Source organism: Apostichopus japonicus, chromosome 14 (assembly GCF_037975245.1).
Source record: "Apostichopus japonicus isolate 1M-3 chromosome 14, ASM3797524v1, whole genome shotgun sequence".
Taxonomy (NCBI): domain Eukaryota; kingdom Metazoa; phylum Echinodermata; class Holothuroidea; order Aspidochirotida; family Stichopodidae; genus Apostichopus; species Apostichopus japonicus.
The window spans coordinates 22,781,726-22,798,715 of NC_092574.1; the positions used below are offsets into that span (position 1 = coordinate 22,781,726).

A 16,990-nucleotide genomic window follows, 5' to 3' on the forward strand; every position below is an offset into this window, starting at 1 on the left:
TCAGGGCAAAAATCATTTTCTTGTTTGAGGCAGGGTGACAACAACTTGTACAACAGCATATGCATCTTGAACCAAGTTTAACACCTTTTTTTTTCTTTCTTTCGCTGAAGAAACATTCGTTATCAAAAATGGATATATGGTGTAGGGAAACAAACCACACAAAGTAATTTGGTTACCATGACAACACAATGCTAAAAGGTCTATTGCTTTCTACTTCTTTCTCATCCATACAAAGCTTCCAAAACAGCTGAATGTTACATTTAAAAGATAACTTATAAAACTAACTTGGAATCAGTGTAAATAAGAACATCAGTACTGCTTTCAGTTTTCTAGAAATAATCCTTACAGATTAGAGGCTCATCAATAAAAGCTGCTGGATTCTCCAGTCTATTTTGTTTTGCTTAACTATAACACACTCAATACAAGCAGCTTGCCTGCAATTATCCTTTACTGGATCCAAGACACAAACCCTTCCTCATAAAGCAATCCTAAAATCCATATAAAATGACCTACCTTGGAACGTACGGATTCCATATTCTGATTAATCGATCCATCCCTCCGGTGACTATCATGTTCTTTTCCTTGGAATAATCAAAACTTTTGACTCCTTTGTGAATTCTAAAGACTGTCTGGTCAGTGGCTAGCCGTTGCCTGGCAACAGCGTAGTTTTGCTGGGTAATTTTCAGTTTTCTCTCGGCTACCTCTGGTTGGAATGTCATCTCTCTGATTTCTTTCAGCTGTGTTTCTACATGTGTGCTACCGACAGTACAACCTGAATGTATGGGGGAAAAAACACAGTTTTCACTCAGCTAGAATGAATTTCATGAATTTTGTTTCTTGCACGTTTGGCATTCATTCAACATAAGAATCTATGCAATGATAAATTTAACTTTCTCATCCATTATTCTTTGTCACCTAATTAGTATATATCTAACCAGAAATAATTATTATCTTTTAGATAAAATTTGGACAGCCTCCAAATTGAACACATTTGAGAGCTAAGACTGTTGTAGAATATAAAGTAGATGTAACACAATGTGTCTACACAGACTTAAGATCTAGACAAATGCACAGGCACCCTGCGCAAGATGAACAAGGTCCACATTGCTGTTGCTGTTGCTAACATTTCAAAAATACTGTTACAGTAAATATCCAAGAAAGTGGAAATAATTTGAAAATACTAGGTCAAAAACCTTGGTGTTTACCACTAATTTACAAATCTAACAAGTTAGTCTCTGTAATGCCTCATTCCATTGCAAAAATTGTGCTGTAAACTGAAAAATAAACTTCGCTTAAACACACTTAGCTTTATATTGCAGAGAATTTGAAAAATTAACATTTAAGAAATTGTAAAAGCACCTTGCTGACAGCCAAGGAAAGGCAAAACATTGGTCAACTCAAAAAAGTTGACAAAAAACAGTAATTTTTACCCAGTTATTTCCTTTCTTTGCACATTCTTGCTCTCTTCATTCTCATGGCTATACGTTATGATAAAGAAACCATCTTTCTTTAGCGCTACATGGTATCTTGTTGATAGCTATATTTACAACTTTAAACATGCAGTATTGATCCTTGGATACATGAGACAAACTATATCTATATAAACTATAACTTGAATCGATTATGCTTGTATACGTCGATACAATTTTGTGTTTTACTTTTAGTATGTAAAAGAGATTGACTCTCTTGCAAGATTTGACATCTGATTGTGAAATGAATCCTGGTTTTGCAGCAGCACTTACCGATGACCAAGGCTGTGTTTTCATGATTAGAGCACGACATCACCGATCTAATTTCATCGTAATATCTCAGATCTGCAACCCAATCGTCGTGAACTTTCCAACGGAGGAATTGAGTCAGCGAAGAGTGAGCGACTTTCTCCAAGGTGACGCTCGCTATTCCGTCTGTCTTGGGCATCTTCTTCCACGTTCTGCAAGTTACAACATATTATCATACAAACTGTGACTTTCTGTTTATTGAAAATGAGAAGAACTATCTCTAATATCAGTTCAAGTAGGCTTTTTGCTAGATTTTTAATGGAGTGAATGAAGGAGGGGAAGCTAAATTTCTAATCGGATTTACTTTACTGTTCCCTCTGAAGCCAACTTCCCACAAGCCCTGATGGGCGCTGTTGCCAGATGCCTAAGTTTTACAACATGTGTAGACCTTGCACTCTTAAAAGGTCATCAGTATTGGCCCTAAATTCTAGCATGCTTAAAATTGCTTAGAAGTTTTCAAAAGTACTTTCTTGGAGGCTCGAATCCTCCAAATTGAGGATTATTGCAAAAGACAAATAAATGTCTCAGTGTGGATGACTATGTTTGAAGTGGCAGTAAGATGTTTGTTTAACATTTAAGCATGGGTGACCAGTATATGACTTTTTGGCATTTTCTTTGGGAGCAATATTGATGAGCTTTCAAACTAAAGTGGAAAAGCACAAAGAAACTTCATTGAGTAGCAGAGTATAATTGTACAAGGCTAGGTATAGGGGCTCTAAACTAAGACCAGGGTGTTGTTATTCGGGCTACTCCCAGTAGCCAGTACCTTGTCAAGACACAAAGAACATATCTGCACAGCCTGTGAGGAACTGTGATAACTGTTGACACAATGTTTATTACTTTTTTAATTTTCAGACTCCCATCTTCTGTAGATGAGGGCCACAGAGCTAGTTATTTACACACAAAAAACTGGTGCACAACGTATACAGTGGGAATTAAATACTTATCAATTAGTTTAATTCATTCACTGACACTTTGTTCTTCAAAGAATAACTTTCCCTATTTAACCATACTTCTTGACTTTCAAGAATCACTCAAGTTACTTCAGAAATCTTGGTAACAAGTCTTTGATTTTTTTTTCATTTTCTCCCCCCCAAAAAAAACAATTTGCCAAAACATGATCTATAAACATTCCTGACAATAACCTTAGCATTGATTGTTATATGCACATGTAACACACATGTATGAATACTATTGTCATCAATCATAATGTTAGAACCATAAAGGAATTAATATCTGAAATGTTACCTCACCTCAATGTTTCTCCCGCTCCTTTGATTAGAATGATATTGATACATCCTTGGCTATCTCCATAAACCAACAAGCATTCATCGTACGCCGTGGAGCTGAAACATAAGACACATACAAGTCATATAAAGTGAATATATTTTATATCTCCCAGATGAAACAATCAAAATGAAGTAAAAGCATTTTTGGGAGTGTGATAAGAATGGCCACATGGTAAGTCTGTGGTAGTATCTCTGCTTGCTATACACATACTCTGTGGGATTAAGCATAAAACTGTAAATTAGACCATCAGTACATTTTTACAAGAACAGCAAGAATATACCTTATTTCTAATCAGGGACCAGAAGCAGATCAGATCACTCATGTTAACAGGTAGGTTAGGTAGGTAGGTAATATAGGTAAGTAAGATAAAGAATTACATAAGATTCTACAAGTAGGTATAGAAGGTAGGTACAACAAAGAGGTAGGTAAGATGAAAAGGTAGGTAAGATAAAGATGTAGGTAAGATAAAAGGGTAGGTAAATAGGAAGGGTAAGATAAAGAATTACATAAGACTTAACAAGTAGGTCGATAGGAATGTAGGTAGGAACAACAAAGAGGTAGGTAAGATACAGATGTAGGTAAGATGGGTAGGTAAATAGGTAGGTAACATAGTTAAGACAAAGAATTACATAAGATTAACATGTAGGTATGATAGGTAGGTGCAAGAAAAGAGGTAAGTAAAATGAAAAGGTAGGTAAGATACAGGTGTAGATAAGATAAAAGGGTAGGTAAATAGGTAGCTGAGATACTTAAGATAAAGAATAACATAAGATTTAACAAGTAGGTATGATAGGTAGGTACAATAAAGAGGTATAGGTAAGATAAAGAGGTAGGTAAGATACAGATGTAGGTAAGATAAAAGGGTAAGTAAATAGGTAGCTAAGATAGTTAAGATAAAGAATTACATATGACTTAACAATACATATGATAGGTAGGTACATTAAAGAGGTGGTAAAATATAGGTAAGATAATGAATTACATAAGATTTAACAAGTAGGTATAGTAGGTAGGTACATCCAAGGGTAGGTAAGATAAGCAGGGTATGATTAAGAGGTAGGCAAAGTAAAGGGGCAGGTAAGTTACATGGGTTAATATACAGAAGACAGTTATAATGGGGGAGTATGGGTTCAAGAGGTTGGGTAATGACATTCAAAGAGTTAGTATTCTGCTAATAACAGTCTGGAACAACTCTGCAAGGTTTTTGGCACTTCAAATCGAAGATTAACTCTGTTTAGAAGATATTCCTGTTGACCTTTTTTCATTAGCTTGGCCTTAATACTTTCGATACATAGCCTTTGATAAGATAAAATAAGAGTGTAAACATTGAAAACTGCTTTCATCTTCCGCAACTGTGATATGTTCACCAGATGTCATTTAATATGAGTTTGGTATTTTTAAAATTAGACCAGCTGGTGATAATAAAGTACAGCCTCTTAAAAAAAAAACATGGCAGTGTATCGATTTCCGATTGATTTCGATGAAGTCTAGGCGTGGATACAGACAGGAAATACCGCTACCCAAGTCACAAACGGTTGCATTCCTTCACTATGAAACTTACCAATAATCAAGCTTCAATGGTGTTGTCTCTAAACTGGTGATCTGACAATAAGGTTCGTATGTGGACAATTCATAGAATTGGATCTCTCGGTCCCTGTATGTATAACAGACAACATGAAAGTCTATGACAGTAGATAAAAACAGTTCATAGAATTGGATCTCTCTGTCCCTGTATGTATCACAGACAACATGAAAGTCTATGACAGTAGATAAAAACAATTCATAGAATTGGATCTCTCGGTCCCTGTATGTATCACAGACAACATGCAAGTCTATGACAGTAGATAAAAACAGTTCATAGAATTGGATCTCTCTGTCCCTGTATGTATAACAGACAACATGAAAGTCTATGACAGTAGATAAAAACAACTCATAGAATTGGATCTCTCTGTCCCTGTATGTATAACAGACAACATGAAAGTCTATGACAGTAGATAAAAACAACTCATAGAATTGGATCTCTCTGTCCCTGCATGTATAACACACAACATGAAGTCTATGACAGTAGATAAAAACAACTCATAGAATTGGATCTCTCTGTCCCTGCATGTATAACAGACAACATGAAGTCTATGACAGTAGATAAAAACAGTTCATAGAATTGGATCTCTTGGTCCCTGTATGTATAACAAACAACATGAAAGTCTATGACAGTAGATAAAAACAGTTCATAGAATTGGATCTCTCTGTCCCTGTATGTATATCAGACAACATGTGAGTCTATGACAGTAGATAAAAACAACTCATAGAATTGGATCTCTCTGTCCCTGCATGTATAACAAACAACATGAAAGTCTATGACAGTAGATAAAAACAATTCATAGAATTGGATCTCTCGGTCCCTGTATGTATAACAGACAACATGAAAGTCTATGACAGTAGATAAAAACAACTCATAGAATTGGATCTCTCGGTCCCTGTATGTATAACAGACAACATGCAAGTCTATGACAGTAGATAAAAACAGTTCATAGAATTGGATCTCTCTGTCCCTGCATGTATAACAGACAACATGAAAGTCTATGACAGCTGATCAAACAACTCATAGAATTGGATCTCTCTGTCCCTGTATGTATAACAGACAACATGCAAGTCTATGACAGCTGATCAAACAATTCATAGAATTGGATCTCTCGGTCCCTGCATGTATAACAAACAACATGTGAGTCTATGACAGTAGATAAAAACAGTTCATAGAATTGGATCTCTCGGTCCCTGTATGTATAACAGACAACATGCAAGTCTATGACAGTAGATAAAAACAATTCATAGAATTGGATCTCTCTGTCCCTGTATTACATACATACATACATACACACACACATACATACATTGAAGATATTTATATAGTGCTTTCCCCCTTGAAAAGGGGCAAAGTGCTTTACAAGAACACAATACAACAAACAACATGCAAGTTTATGACAGTAGATAAACTTGTCATGAAATATGTTTTGTAAAATATCAAGTTATCATTTTTCAAGACTTCTGCTGCTCACTTCTACTGAAGACTAACAATATGTATCAGCTGTGACATAAAGAGGATGATGGTTAAAAATTGAATGTTAGTTTATACCTTCAGCATGATGTAAATGTCACTTCTACTTAAAAACTATTAATACTCAGGGATGGGTCCAGGGAGGGGGGCCAGGCAGGCCCTCTGCTTTGAAAAAAATGTTAGCACTAAAAGTTTGGTGAAAACATTTCTTGTCAAAACAAAGTACAGAGTGAAAAAAAAAGGTTCATGCTTTGTTGTTACTAATATTATCTTATGTACCGGTATTCACTAATGATACCGCACCCCCCCCCCACCCCACCCTCCCATTTTCACTGAAATCTTGGATCCATCAATGACCTTCTCTTAAAAATCTCTCTTTGTACATATTCAAATACAGATGATGATTCCTTGCTACTGATAATTCCCATGGTAAAAATTTCACAGGTTTTGTTTGATCATCAAATACCAAGGTTCTCTTGGAGGCAATATTTTTCCAGACCAGTTGCAATAGCCTTGAGTTCACAAAAGCGAAGAAAGCTCATATTTATATTTATTAGTAAAGGACATAAATGCATGTGACTTCATGCCGTCATTTTACACTGTGATGGCAATGACTACTTCTGATAAAATGAATGGAGAGGAATGACAAATATCTTGTGTTATAAGCACACAATATCACTGACCCTGTCCCCAAAATAATTTTATTATACTGAGGCATGAGCACCAAGTCTGTCACCCATTTCGGTTTCTGACGAGTAGCATTTTGCTCTGCCTGGAAGATAAAAAAGGGAGAAAAGTGTAAATAAAAAATAAGAAGAACATACAAATCCTGTAACACTACCTAGCCAACCCCCTCCCCTTTTACCCCACTACGAAGCAATGCCCTGTCCGCTCCCCTTTATCTCAATACCTAGCAAACTCCTCTCCCCTCCCCTTTATCCCACTACCTAGCCAACCCCTTCCCACCCCTTTACCCCATTACCTAGCAACCCCCTCTCCTTTATCCCACTACCTAGCCACCCGCTCCCTCCCCTTTACCCCACTACCTAGCAACCCCCTCTCCTTTATCCCACTACCTAGCCAACCCCCTCCCTCCCATTTACCCCACTACCTAGCAACCCCTCTCCTTCATCCCACTACCTAGCCAACCCCTCTCCCCTCCCATTTATGCCAACCCTCACCAATTGTCTGACATAATACAACAGCATTGGCAAACAATATGTGCTACACCCCTTGCTGCCACCAGTCAGTCACAGGCCTACATCAGAAATGAATGCCCGCACATGTACAACATATTTAGCCTAAATTGACCTATGTGAATGGGGTCACTGAATATTCAAAAAAGGTTCACTTCAATCATACATGCCAATTATTTTTGCAAACAATTGTTGGACAAACTGTTGGAAAGGCTTTAGTTTAATATAGCTTCATCTACTATTGGGCTGGGAATACAAAATTGTTTGATTTATCATAGGAAAAGAAACCCCTTGTCAACCCTCCAAATTGCCATATCTAATTATGACCATTTTACAATTCCAGCGGAGAGTCTACACATTTTCATAAAGTGTGTCATAATTAATAATTGGTACCATGCAGTAATAGCTACCTAGACTATACCTATTATTGTCTGCTGATGTGCATTTGGAAACATGCTAGAGCTTGTTACCAAAATTCTGAAATTATAGATGTTGATTCTGTAAAGGTCCAGGCCTCGAAATTCTGGCTATTTACTGGCGAAGTGCCAGAGGATTTAACCGTTTGCCAGTAGAAAAAAAGGGCAGTGATATGTTTCTCCCAGTAGACATTAAGAACAAACACTTGATGAGTTAGTTAACAATGGTCATTCAATGAATCGTTGAGATTTCCATGCCTAACATAAGCCCGGTAGTACTGCTTATTTTTGTCAGGTTTGCTTATAGTAGTTGTACCAGAGGTCTTTGTCTTAAACTCCAGAAGTTACACAGTTGGATTTATATTCGGCATAACTTTTTTTCTAATAGGGTTGTGAATTAATGGAACCGTTTTGCCTGAGAAAGTTGTGCTTGCAAGTAATGTGAATGGACAAGTACTTTCAGCATTGTAATCGGGTCTGATTTTTGGTGTCTTCAGGGTTTTTTCCTCTCCCGTAAGGTCCTTGATAGGGACTTGAGTGTCCCTCCTGATCCTTTTTTTTTCTTACTATCAGCAAGTATTGTTGGTCTGTTTCTCGTAAGCCTGTTTTAAAGACTGATCCGTGTTGTAATTCAGGAATATGCTAGTGGAAACTTGATTCTAAGTAAGTTCCTGAGTAAGCTGTTAAAATTGATAATTCTTGGTCTGTAAGTTACTGGGAAGCGACTCACCATTAAACTCTTGTATCTTTTCAGTTCCATTCCACCACTCCAAAATGCCACTGTACCATCCTAAAAACAGACAATTTATAAACAATTAATACACATTTGACATATATAGGCAAAAGAGAAAGGAAACACATACAGTATGGTGACAGAGTGCTGTACAGTAACTAAGCAATGGTTTGAGAGTAAACAGCTTCTTATCAACCTCATAATGTTATCAATTTTGGGTCTGTGTTACATTACTATTTTATATTAGCTAAGAGTTATCAACATTGGTATTTTTTTTAAATGTCTGACAGAAATGAGATCTAAGGATTTATAAAATGTCATGTGTGAAATCTCACAAGTAAACACAGACATTTTTTTTTAACTTTGTGATCAAATGCATGTGTTCAAATGAACCATTCAAAACTTACCATATTTTTGATGTGTTGTAGCTAGGTTTAATAATAGCAATAGCAATTTAATAATTTTGAGTTACGCCACATGTAGGCTATATGAAGGTTGGCTATATTACACTATATATATGGTAGGCTATGAAAGAGCAAGTAGTTACAGTATGGGCATATCAAAAGAGCAGCAAGTCTGCATCCATACAAACAACACAGACGTGTAGTATGAGTACAACAGCTTGAGTACAAATAGTATGAGTATGAGTACCAGGATTGAAGCCAGAGTAGGAGTACTTAATTTTACAGTAGAGAGTATTAGACTTGTAGTGATTCCTAGTACTAATACTTGACTTAGTAGCAGAGTTTCCTGTACTTGTACCCACCACAATGCACAGATTTATATTCGTAATCGTACTCGTTGCATCTGAAAATCATCTATACTACTTCTACTACAAAATTAGGTACTTGTAATCGTGCTTATAGCCTTGTACTCATACTGATACCAAGGGAGTTCTGCTTGTATTGGTATTCCTGCTGTAGCCTGGAGTGTATACTATATTCCAAAACACCCTGACAACGAGTATGTCCACAAATCCATTAGGGCAATTAGAAGTACAGGCATGTGGTTAGAATACAAGAACGAGTAGAGCCTCAACTAAAGGTCTAAAACAACAACAGCAACTACATAAACAAAACAAGGACTGTCAAGTTAGGAAACAAACTAAACAACAAAACCTTCAATATCACAATAAACTCCTTTGTCCTTTGCTACGACAGACTTTGTTTTTGAATTAATCTGAGTAGACTCACTTGACTGGCCGTGACACAAGTACCATCTGACATGTTTGTTATCTTGAGTATTGTTTCTCGATGTGGGGAGTTCAGGATCGTTGCAGGGGTGTGAAGTTCAACTTGTTTCATTCGAAGGTAAGCCTCTTCTTTCTCTTCATATTCCAACTGCATGTAGGTACAAAACTGGTCCTGTCAAACGAAGAAGAAGAAGGGGAAAAATAAAGGGGAAAAAAAAATACCCAGTGAAGAAAGTGTGGCAGAAAAAGACATTAAAGTGGTTTAGCCCTAAAGCATTGTACTTGTAGGTACTCAAGTTGGTGGTACTCTAGTATAAGGCTAAGTTACCTAAAGGCTTAGTTCTTCCTCGCCATCAGTGATATCTTAATCATAGGTTAGCATGGGACAATTGATTGACATTTCTAGAACTACTTTCATGAAACCGAGTAACCCACGACTAGCAGCCACAACATGTTGTATCAAGAACCAGTGCAAGTGATCTTATTATGTAATTGTCGAGTCAACTATCGAGCACTTTGCATTTCCAATTAATCAAGTGATCAACCAAGGGTAAGAAGAGAAGGGAAACTCTGTCAAGTCACACTTGGAAGGAACACACACTTAACGGGGAATCAAAGGCAAACTTGAAAAGGAATAAGTGATGGTTTCATGAACAGCTACCTGGACGAGGTTTATTAGTTGACGCATGCACCCAGATGAAAGCAAACAAATTTATATATGCAGTGAAAACTATGTAAGGCTGTACAAGCAATTGAGTAACTTACCCATCCAATCTCACCATCAGAACTGGAATCAATTTTCATAAATAGCTCTGTGATTTCTTCATCATTCTAAAATGCCAAAGATACAGAGATAATTATGCTGACGAGTAATGCCGGAGGGTAATGGCATTTGGGCAGAGGCACATGAAATATCTTCAATCTCAAAGCGTATTGAAGATAATGTCCTCATTCCTCGTCTAATACAATTATCATTACATTGTGCCAAGAAACTGCTTGATAATATTGACAAGCCCCCCCTCCCCCTCCCCTCACTCACACCTCAAAACATTGTAGACCAATGGTATAAACAGATGAGGGAGTCCCCACCAAATGTAGATCATTGTATCTATATTAATTAACAATTAACACTGCAAAGAAATGAGATTCTTTAGAAATATTTTATACATTTGAGGGTGCACCCTTCATAAGACCTCCCCTTTCATAACAGATAATTTTACTACATTTGCCCCCAGATGAATCCATCCCACCTGTGGGCTAGTATAAATCATTCTGGGTGTCTAGATATTAGGATATCATCTGCCAGGCAGCTGTGGCAAAATGTCGTCGAAACATCTGGGAATTTATGAGAGGCAAAAATAACAGGATTGGCTTGATAAATAAGAGGCCCGTCAAAACCTTCCCATCTCTGTTTAATCCAAGCAGGATATATATTACTAGCCAGTGTAATATACATATTATATATAATTAATAATTGAAGACAAGCAAAATACTCCATTGATTGAAATATGATTTAAAATGTCAGCTATCTCTACTTCGTCTTGGTCACCTTATTAAAATGGCACGAGCCTGGTTCTTTGTAACATTTGACAATAGGTGTTGATATCGTGTAAGTTTTCTTTTTTTGACTTGCTGAGTTTTACACAGTTAAAGAAGGGTTAATATTGGTAAAAGTGATATTCCATCTATGTGAAGTAAGATACCAACACCTTACATTATGTTGTGGTATTGCTACATTGCCATTAAGCTCCATTTTTGATATCGCCTGACTTTCGTACCATAAATTACAATAAATGCTTATTCATACAACAATACCGCTGGGTGACAAATGAAGCTATCATGGTTACAGTACCTTCATCTTTAGCTCCAGAGAATTTCGAAGAACTCTCTTGAATTCTTCTAAGTCAAGAGTCATCATCGCATCCTTATCAGGGGCCTGTCATGAAAAAGAAAAAAATACAAAATTAGAAATAAAATGGGAAAAAACAAACAAACCTGGAAGATAAAAGGAATGAATATAAAGCCGTCTTTCACATCAAATTTATCTCTTACCAATTTTACAACTTATTTAAAAATATATATATATATCCAGTGAGGCTGTGTGATATTTACAATGATCATCTAATTGTATAATGTACAGGCTACAAATATTGAACACTTTAAACAAGTTGATGCTATAATTAATTACTATTTAAATTTTAGCATAGTATAAAATTCTATCAATTTTCTTCATTTCTACCAAAAATCCATTACAAAATAAAAATTATTTATAAAGTAAAAAAAAAAAAAAAAATCATCACTCCCTAACATCAATGTTCAAAACAAAGCACATCACTGACAATTACCCATTGTGTAATTGTCAAGAACCCCCCCCCCCAACCCCATTAACTAATCCCCTTGATGACCCTTTCCGCAAACTAGTAATCACTAACTTATTAATTACATGAAATTGTACCTTGGAGTTGGCATCATGCTCAATCAAGAACTTCTCCTTTCCAATGGTAACCACTTACTAATAAAAGCAATGACATTTTAAATTGCAAAACCTTCAAATTTTGACAGAATCCTACAAAATCAGTTTTCAATTTTACCTGAAATGACTTTTTTAACTTGAAGAGATGCTCCAGGTTTATCTTCTCCTCAATCTGTAATGAAACGAAATAAAAACTAATTAACAAAAAAAAAAAAAATAGTATTTCTGAAACTGAAAACAATGAAAAAACAAATCTAACTTAAGAACTTTCACTTCAGTGAACTACAACTGTGAATCAGAGGAAAAAAGAAGTAAAATGAAGAAAAATGAGTTGAACTGTTTCCAAGTATTGTGCTCACCTAAGTCACCTAGTTATCCTTACCTAAGTCAACCCACCTCATACTCATCTAATGCCATGTAGCCATGTTTAAATCTAAGTCACTTAATCAATGATAACAAAGTCAAGTACATACCTCATTCTCACCTGGGCCTTCTAGTCATGTTTATCTTAGTCACCTAGTCAACCCACCTCATACCCATCTAATGCCATGTAGCCATGTTTAAATCTGAGTCACCTAATCAATGATAACAAAGTTAATTATATACCTCATTCTCACCTGGGCCTTCAAGTCATGTTTACCTTAGTCACCTAGTCATCCTTTACCTAAGTCGTCTACTTCAGTCCTTCTCAACAAGGCCATCTAGTCATGTTCATCTGAAGCAGCTGGTCATCTTCATGTTTCTCAGTCATAATACATATAAGTATTACAATGGCATAACGCACAATCAGATTACAAGTTTTCCAGCAGAAACATACAACTTTTCAAGGATCAACTAATCATGGTCAGAAAATCTTTTTTTTTCTTTTTAATCTATTTTCTTTTCCAATTTATTATTGAAAACAACATCCTTGAATGGACTAGCCTAAACAAAAGGGGGGGGGGGGGTATTTATTAATTTTCAAGATGTGCAGATACACAAGAGCTGTTTTGGAAAACCAAGGAAAAGCCTTAGTAGGATCAAACAAGAATAAGAGGCAAACCAGCTCTGTAAAGAATGGTTTGAATCCAAGTGACATAAACAACTGCTCAAGGGCTTCCGAGAGATTACTCTCAAAGGGTGGGGTTGTTGTTCAGGGATTAAGGCTTAAGGTTACAGAGCATTAAGTGGATCAATGAACTTTTATATTCATTGTGTTCCTGACTAGAACAGATGAAACCTGTAAGCTATATATATATAAAGGTTTCCCTTTATTGTACTTTACAAGCACAGATGACTTTTAATGATATCCTTCCATAATTGATCTGTCCAGACCCTACAAACTAATTCACTGAGTATGGTGCATGTAATGATGCATTTTGGTGTTTGCTTCGTATCTTCAGAAGCTAATAACTTGTGAAGCGGGTCAAATTTTGATTGGTTGTCCTGTTGTCCAAATTTCCGACAACCACAGTCATCTTTGGACGTTTGGATTGCCTTGTAACTAAACAACCCCAAATAAGCAAAATGATAAATTGGTAGCACCCTCCATCCCTTCGGGAATTTACCAAAATAAAACAAAAATAGTGGGGCTATGAACCACCTGAAGGGGAGTTACACTGATCCAAAACTGTTATTCTATTTAACATAAATACTATACACATTTCCTACGTTGTATGTTCATATCTGTCATTCTTTGTTATTTTTGCTATATTTCTTTGGACAATGAATTTTGAAAATATTGGATTTCAAAGAAGGGTATACAACATACCAAATGGCCCCATATTAAACAGCTTTACACCAGTTCAGTACCTGTAGGGAAAATTTCCTAAACTTATCCAAACTTTTACCAGAATCTTTCTAGGCAAATGTTGGTTATTAGTCGTATGGCTTAGGCTAAAATGAATTTGCATTTCAGACATAATGCTCACCCTATTAATCAGGATGCATGGTCCGCCAACATGAAAGACAATTACTATTTAGGAAAACACAGGTATATCAAACCTTCTACGGTACTTTGAATTTTCAACTCTTTCAACGAGAGCCTTTGAACCAAAGATCTAAAAACTCTTTGTATCCAAAGATCAAATATTTCCAATACAAACTTATCTTGCAACAACATCTCTTTCTCATGTACTATAAGAGCAAAAGTTGGTAGTACACAAACCATCAGTTGAATAAGCACACATGGGAACCATCAAAATCTCTTCTCAAACTCAAATTGCTTCTTTAAAACTTGTCATAAAACAGAGGTAACCATAGTTCTATAAATTTGTGTTATATAAAATCGCAAGATTCCTTTATTTCTTTTTTGACTACTTTGACACACTACATGAAAGAATACCCGGCAAGACCTCCAATCTGTGACTCATAAATGTCTCTTTTTAAATTGATCATTGAGACCTGAAAGTACCTTGACCGTGGGACTAGACTGCAGTGTAATCCGAGCTCGACCCGCTAAAGTTTCTCTCTTCTCTGCTACACCATCCACAGCTCCAAGAGTCAATCTTCTCTGTGCTGTGGTATCTACCTGCAATATCATCAATTGAAGTCGTCATAATACTAAATATAATAATATTTAAGAAATCATAACTTATAGTTTCAGGGTCTCCGTCTGTAAAGCAACTGTTTGATAAGACATAGTAGGGGAGTATATAGGTGAATATCTCCAAGTTGAACACCTAACTAGATATTATATTAGACTTTTAATTGGTAGGTTAAATTTGTTCCTGTTTCTCAGGACAATAACTGATCAGAACTAAAAATGTGGATAATTACACCAAGTCATCTTTGAAAAGGCTTATAAATGAAACCATTGTTTGATAAGAAGTTAAAACAAAGAGAAGTGAAATTCATTTTTCAGTCATAATCACAAACATCCACGCAGTGGTCAGTTTGGTAGATACACAAAAATAGAATTATAATTCATTACTTACCATAGTAGAGCTTTAAATATATTGAAGTTGCTTATTTGGAAAGAGACTTTCAAAATGCCCAGTTTTTAGGTGTGCATTTATCACCACAAGCTTTGTTTTACCCAGCAGGCATATATACTGCAGGTTACTGTAGGTAAGTACTACAACAATACAACCTGTACGTTTTTATACCTACGGCATGTACAACAACCATAATTAACGAAACTAACCTGAAAATATTAACCGACTTTCTTTATCACCAGCTTTTTTTTCTGCCTGTGTTGATCAAAGGACCAAAGAGATGTTTACTCTGGTAGCAAAGTATTAAATGAGTGTTTAACAACTAGACCACAACTCAATGAAATTTCTCCTGGTGTAATAATGCATACCACCTCAGTCAACACAGTTGTTTAATGTTTTAGACAAGTTTTTTTTGTTCTGTTTAGTGCCTCTCTTAGCAACGAAAATAACCTTTTATAAACAACCTTTTACCTACAGGTGAACAAAGACGTCATAAATGTTGAAATTTGATATCCAGCTTCTCAGAAAGGTACTTGGCAGATTTATGATTGCAAGAAAGATGACACAGATATGTATTACCTATTAAAAATGGAATTTATTGGATCATTACATTCATAAATTTTATACTTCAATTTGTTGATTTCACTCACAAAACCAGAATTGATACTGGCATATGTCATTCAGGGAATCGTTTTTAGTATAAATAAACACTGTCTTGCATTTTTCAGGTTTATGAATTTTACTTCTCATAAACAGTGAAAATTTATGAAGTTCAAAACCGACTATTTTGTTTTCCATTTTGCAATGCAATACCAGATAAATTCTTCACTTTACTTTAAAAAAAAAAATGCTACTTTAAAATAGAAGTAGAAGTTGTCATCACAAGCTAAACAGGATGATCACTAAATATTACACCAGATAGAATTGATAATTGTTCCCCTCCCCCCCTCCCTCAGTCAAAACAACAAACAATAAAGCACCTGTAGGTAAACCAGATTTCCGAACCAATAAGAATGGCACATCAGACGGTGTAAACTGATCACTATTTACAAATTTAAAGACTGTGAGATGGGAGAGTTTGGGGGGGGGGGTGTGTGGGCGCGGGAGATAACAGAAGATGAAGAGAAAGTTAGAAAGTTTAAAATGTTATTTCAAGGGTGAACATTTCATGATGCTAGGTATTCTCCTTCTTGTTCACTTTTTTCTTTCTTTCTTTGGTTATTAATTACATTTGATGAACCTGAATAATTTCTAGAAACTTCAGCCACTTATAATAGTTACACAAACAGTCTCCCGTCTTAAAATCAAATTATTGATTTCAAATTCCATTCTATAAATTCAGATACATTTCTAATTTTTTTTCTTATTCTTTTATCCTATAAAATAAGTTCCAGATATTAGTTAATATACAATATATTGCACAGCAGGTACATTATGTCTCAAACATTTTGATTTTGTTATGACTTACAGTGAACTCCACACTACAATTTTTTCTGGAAAGCATTTTTATTAAATTTATTCTTTTTTTACATAAAAATCAATCTTTCATGGACATTCTAGACGAAACCCCTAAATTGTTTTATATAACCTTAATCATTTATATAACCTTGAAGAATGAAAGAGCTCACCGATACAAAATCCCTAGAGGCCTTATTTAGCCGCTAGTATTTGTTTTGTGGAAGTTCTAAGCGTTTTTAATTTCGCCCAACTTGGCCTACGATAAAACAGCCTTCACATGCAAATTGTACTACAGATGGTATAAAACTTTAACTTTATAGTCTAAAACAGTAGATGGCACTGTTGATAAATTTTCATGCAAAGAAACAAATTCATGCGCATATGTGTATATGATGAATGACCACCTCGTACATGTATGACAACCAGCCTTGTAGCATGTTTCAAAACTTCAAATCCAAATATTGGTAGAGAAACATGAAAGAATACA

At 35.7% G+C, this 16,990-nt stretch overlaps 1 protein-coding gene across 4 annotated transcripts in view; it reads right to left on the reverse strand.

Moving 5' to 3' along the window:
• LOC139980308 (cilia- and flagella-associated protein 337-like) overlaps positions 1–16,990 on the reverse strand; it is a 40,952-nt gene that overhangs the window by 19,402 nt on the left and 4,560 nt on the right. For 3 of the 4 annotated variants that reach the window (XM_071991876.1, XM_071991874.1, XM_071991875.1), the window contains exons 3-13: positions 14,523–14,639; positions 12,249–12,302; positions 11,510–11,593; positions 10,423–10,488; positions 9,659–9,829; positions 8,463–8,522; positions 6,804–6,892; positions 4,627–4,719; positions 3,032–3,124; positions 1,743–1,930; positions 514–772 (exon numbers count right to left, since the gene is read on the reverse strand). In XM_071991876.1, coding sequence (XP_071847977.1) covers positions 514–772; positions 1,743–1,930; positions 3,032–3,124; positions 4,627–4,719; positions 6,804–6,892; positions 8,463–8,522; positions 9,659–9,829; positions 10,423–10,488; positions 11,510–11,593; positions 12,249–12,302; positions 14,523–14,639 — 1,274 coding nt within the window. Of the gene's footprint in view, positions 1–513; positions 773–1,742; positions 1,931–3,031; positions 3,125–4,626; positions 4,720–6,803; positions 6,893–8,462; positions 8,523–9,658; positions 9,830–10,422; positions 10,489–11,509; positions 11,594–12,248; positions 12,303–14,522; positions 14,640–15,254; positions 15,425–16,990 lie in introns of those variants that run through there. The other variant, XM_071991877.1, reaches the window with a different exon arrangement.